Genomic DNA, 5,541 nt, shown 5'->3' with positions numbered 1-5,541 from the left:
ACTCGACTCGATTCGATTCATTTGCAGCCTCATATATGATACCAAAAAATCTTCACGGTGCAGTTCAGAGAGGTTTGGGATCTGTCTACCTGATGTTAATTCATTATTCTTCTTGTCTGCAGGTACAACTAAGAGGCGGAGCAGTATGGCAGCGTGCAGGATTTTGCTTTGTTTTATTGCTTTTCTTTTGTTATTGATTCATAAGTGCCAAAAATTTAAGTACCGAAATGGAAGTCGTAGCTGTTTAATTACCAATCTCTTGTAGATAAATTATAGACTTTAATTTGATTCCTGTTTATAGATCTAACATTTTTCTTTCCCAATTTCAGCAGTTCCCTCCTTTTTTTTTTTTTTTTAATAGCCTGAATTAAAGTAATGGGGCAGTTGGAAAACCATTACTTGATCTCCTCCTCCTTTGATTCTACGTTTGGTCCTTTGAGTCCTTTGGTCAGTAGAATATTTTGCATCTTTTGAATATTTTGGCACAGCGTCATCTGGACTTTCAGCATCTCATGTATTAACTGAGTTAATGAGGCAATTGAGAATAGTACCACTACGTAGTCTTTGGGCAAGAAATTGAAAATTGCAATTATCAACCATCCCATAAATGTAAAGAAAAATTACTGTCAGCACCAAAGGACAGAGGCCGTTTGTAATAAAATAGTGGTACATCATTTGCCATCTCTATTGCACTTAATCATGGAGAAAGTTTCCTACCATTTCCTTCCGGGACTTTTCTTCTTGCTGTATTACGTTTCAGCTTCCTTAGCTATGACCACAACCAATATTACCACTGATCAAGATGCTCTTCTTGCGCTGAAAGCTCACATCACTGTACAGGACCCTCATCAAATCCTGTTAGAAAACTGGTCTGCTTCTGCCCCTGTATGTCAGTGGGCGGGAGTCACTTGCGGCTCTCGTCACCGTCGAGTAATTGCCTTGGATCTTTCCAATATGAGTCTTAGCGGCATCATACCACCGCAGCTGGGAAATATGTCATTTCTGGTTTCCCTTAATATGAGCAGAAATAATTTCCACGGAGAACTGCCGCATGAATTTGCTCGGTTACGCCGGTTGAGAGTGCTTGACTTAGATGCCAACAACCTCGGTGGAGAGTTTCCCGACTGGTTTGGTTCCTTACATCAACTTCGACTGTTATCCCTGAATAACAACAGTTTCACTGGCTTCATCTCACCTTCCTTGGCTAATGTTTCCAAGCTGGAAACGTTAGGTCTGTCATTCAATTACTATATCCACGGAAATATTCCAATAGAGCTTTTCAACATTTCCTCGCTGGAGTCGATTTACTTCCGGGGTAATAGCTTATCTGGTAGTATTCCAGATGATATGTGTCACCACCTTCAGAGACTCAAGTGGATTGACCTGTCGCGGAACAAGTTAAATGGTCAAATACCATCAAGCATATACAACTGTTCCCAACTTCAAGTGCTGCGCCTTTCTGGGAATTACTTCACTGGATTCATACCAAAAGAAATTGGCACTTTGAAGGCACTTGAGCGACTGTATCTAACCTCAAACGGTTTAGAAGGTAACGCCCTATTTCTCTATGACCAAAATAATATGAATACGAAAAATTAAAAAAACACTACTTTAAGTAAGTGTCATGATAGAAGTTTTAAAGGTGAATCTTCCAAATTTAGATGACATATGTGAATCTTCTTAACATCTCTGTATACTATACTTTTTTTTTTCAGGTGAAATGTTAAAAGAGATGGGTAATTTAACTATGCTGAAAACATTTGCCATTGGTGCCAACAGCATAACAGGTAGACTAGGTGACGATTGTCAAAATTAAAGAAAAAAAAAATTATAATGGTGCAACTTTAGAAGCACTCAGAGATCTTCATATAGCTACAACTCTTTTGTGCTAATGATGGTAACACGATTTGGTAGGTGCAATACCCCATGAGATCAGCAAGCTATGCAATTTGGAACTACTCGACTTGGGGTCAAATAACTTGACTGGTTTCATTCCAATGCAGATCTTTAATTTGTCACAGATTAGATTTCTCTCTTTTACAAGAAACCAACTTTCAGGCAATCTTCCTTCAAGGGTGGGTAATGGGCTTCCAAATGTAGAAGACCTTTATCTCAACAACAACAATTTTGGTGGATCAATAACAGATTCTATCTCAAATTGTTCCAAACTCAAAATATTAGAACTTTCTGTTAACAATTTCACTGGTCCCATTCCCCATTACTTCGGGGATCTAAGACTCCTAGAATTTCTATCTCTAAGTGGCAACAATTTAATGAGTGACTACTCTTCATCCAATACACAGTTGGGCTGGATCAATTCCTTGGCAAATTGCAAACATTTGAGAGTACTCGCCGTGAGTGACAATCCGCTTCATGGCTTTCTTCCAAATTCTATTGGCAATCTTTCAACTTCGCTCGAAGGTCTTTATGCATTCAAATGCAACATACGAGGCAGCATTCCAGATGAAATTGGCAATTTGAGTAGCCTGACCACTTTAAGTCTGTACAGTAATCAGTTAAGCGGGATGCTGCCAATTACCATGAAAAATTTGGAAAAGCTTCAAGGGATAGATCTTCACGACAACAAGTTGAGCAAAACCTCCCTTGATTATCTATGCGTTTGGCAAAACTTGGACGTAGTGAATTTTGGAGAAAATCAAATATCGGGATCTATTCCAGAGTGCGTAGGAAATGTTACTACTTTGAGATATCTTGGCCTATATTCCAACGTGCTAAGCTCTAGTCTGCCTACCACTATATGGAACCTAAAAGATTTGTTAGAGCTTGACCTCCCTTCAAACTCACTCAGTGGAACTTTACCTCCCGAGATTAGGAACTTAAAGGCAGCAATTTTGATTGATTTGTCAATCAATGAGATCTCAGGTAGTATTCCTAGCTCCATCGGAGATTTGGTGAACTTGCAGAACCTTTCTTTGGCATACAACAGATTGCAAGGATCAATTCCGGAATCAATTGGCACGACTCTGAGCTTGGAATGGTTGGATCTTTCACACAATTATCTCACAGGTGTGATTCCAATGTCATTGTCGAACCTTCGGTATCTTGTACACTTCAATGTGTCTTACAACAATTTAAGTGGCGAAATACCGTCCAAGGGCCCTTTTACAAACTTCACTGGAGAATCCTTCATTTCAAATGAAGCACTCTGTGGAGCACCTAGGTTCCACGTTCCCACATGCCCAGGTATTTCAGGTGGCCGATTGAGGACCAAAAAGCTGCGTAGAACTATATCTGTTGCACTTGGAGCATTTATATCAGTTGCGCTTGCCATATTCCTGGGATTCATTTATCTAAGACGCGCAAAGAAAGAACAAGTTGCCAGTGCAGGAGTTCTATCGTCAGTTGCAACACAGGAAAGAATCTCATATTATAAACTTTTGCAAGCAACTGACGGGTATGATGAGAGCAATCTGTTGGGCACAGGAAGTTTTGGATCAGTTTATAAAGGCACCCTTGATGATGGGAGGATTGTTGCTGTTAAAGTGTTTAAACTGCAACAAGAAGGAGCATTCAATAGTTTCGATGCAGAATGTGAAGTATTGCGTAGCCTTCGTCATCGAAATCTGACGAAAGTCATTAGCAGCTGCTCAAACGAAGACTTCAAAGCATTAGTGCTTGAGTTTATGCCCAACGGAAGTCTTGAGAAATGGTTGTATTCCCATAACTATTTTCTTGAAATAAAGCAGAGATTAGACATATTGATTGATGTGGCATGTGCACTGCAATATCTGCACTACGGTCTTTCGACACCAGTGGTTCATTGTGATGTGAAGCCCGGTAATGTGCTCCTGGATCAAGATATGGTTGCCCATGTGACTGATTTTGGTGTTGCAAAGTTGCTGGGGCATGAGGATAGCATTACGTACACCAACACATTAGCCACACTTGGCTATCTTGCTCCAGGTAAAGTTTCTTCTTGGTATAGCTACTCTGGTTTTTTGCCTTGTAGTTATTCTTTCTGTGTTTTTTTTTTTTTTGCTTGTAGAGTATGGACTGGAAGGACAAGTATCAACAAAATGCGATGTTTACAGTCTTGGAATCATGATTATGGAAGTCTTTACAAGAAAAAGTCCCAATGACAAAATGTTCGGTGAAAATTTGAGCCTGAAGAGTTGGGTGAGTGATTCTATGCCAGATGGACTTGGTTGTGTTGTAGATGCCAATCTGCTGAAGCCCAATCATGAAAAGTTGGACTGCATTTCATCAATCATGAAAGTGGCTTTGAATTGCACAACGGAATCTCCAAGGGAGAGAAGCAATGCGCATGAAGTTCTTGCAGATTTGAAGAAGATAAAAATTCAGCTACTGCCATGTTCAAATTAAAAGGAGGTCCATGTGCTTCAAAAATTACTAGTTCCAACTAGTCTAAGCTCTAGTCATATTACATGTAACTAGGTAGCCATGGGGTTGGTCCTCTTGTGTTACAAATATCATACTTCAATTTGATAAGGCGACTATAATGAATGTAGTTAGTTTTTTTTTGGACTTCCAACAATAAACTACGGAAGGCTCATTGGAACGATTTGTAAACTCTGAAACACAACTTTGTCTACAAGATGACCAGAGACAAGTGCCCTGATGAAACAATTGTGACATAAATAATCATTTCTTGATAGGACCAAGTGCACATAAAGTTTTAAGACACAGTGACGATTAGCCTCATAAATCATTAGTGTCAATCTGCCAAACTAGTCGCAACTCATTGGATTTGGGCCAATGACTACTATTTTTGAGTTTAATTCGGTGCCTCATTCACACCTAACTAAATGTTCCAACTAAAAATTTGGATAAACTTATGCAAAGTTTTCTTAAAAAAAAAAAAATAGTTCCACACTGTCATAATATTACGAGGGTTGTAGAATTCTAGTTGATTGGAGGTGGATTCATGGACGTATTTAATTGATACTATTAGCCAAAGCAACCTGTAATTTCCTTTATTTTAATCTTCCTTGTTCTTTTCATATTTATTTTTTGGGACCTACTTCATGTATAATCTGATTTTCGAGGAGAAACAGCAAACAAGAAACTACCGTCAGAATATCTACTTCGTTAAATTAATCTTTTATACACTGTGAGCGTAAAAAAAAAACAATCCTTAACTTATTGTTGTTAAATAAAATATCTACTTCGACTAACTCTAGTATGTAAAGCAAAGTAAAAGTATATGCAAAATGATGACCAGACGCCCCTATTCATTAGTAAAGTACGTATATCACTTCAATACATGATCTCATAATATAATCATAACTTGCCAAACTCTGAGCATATTAATTTGTAGGGTTTCCACATTAATTGTAAAGCGGTGCATAAATTTATGCCCTCTAAATTATTTTCCATTCTTTTTTCCCAGCTTAAAAAAATGCAGCGGTCTTCAAACTTTTGTCATGGTCAAAACTCCAGCTGCGTAATTGGATTTATTAGCTAGACTTGAATTTCCATTCATTTCGTTCAAATGCTTGCAGTCTAAATTCCTCTATACTAGGGTATATAAGTAAGTATGGCCCAGATAAAAATTTCCCC

General features: G+C 38.4%; 1 protein-coding gene across 1 annotated transcript; it reads left to right on the top strand.

Annotated features, from left to right (window-relative positions):
* The first annotated feature begins 771 nt into the window (after positions 1-771).
* LOC113690636 (uncharacterized) lies at positions 772-4,344 on the top strand. The gene is made up of 4 exons (XM_072050618.1): positions 772-1,549; positions 1,716-1,787; positions 1,915-3,924; positions 4,007-4,344. Exons 1-4 carry the CDS (start codon positions 772-774, stop codon positions 4,342-4,344), a joined length of 3,198 nt encoding a protein of 1,065 aa, XP_071906719.1.
* The last annotated feature ends 1,197 nt before the right edge of the window (positions 4,345-5,541 follow it).

The sequence above is a fragment of the Coffea arabica genome, chromosome 5c (genome assembly GCF_036785885.1).
Source record: "Coffea arabica cultivar ET-39 chromosome 5c, Coffea Arabica ET-39 HiFi, whole genome shotgun sequence".
Taxonomy (NCBI): domain Eukaryota; kingdom Viridiplantae; phylum Streptophyta; class Magnoliopsida; order Gentianales; family Rubiaceae; genus Coffea; species Coffea arabica.
Note: the sequence above shows the minus strand (reverse complement) of the source record. Positions and strands in the feature narration are given on the sequence as shown.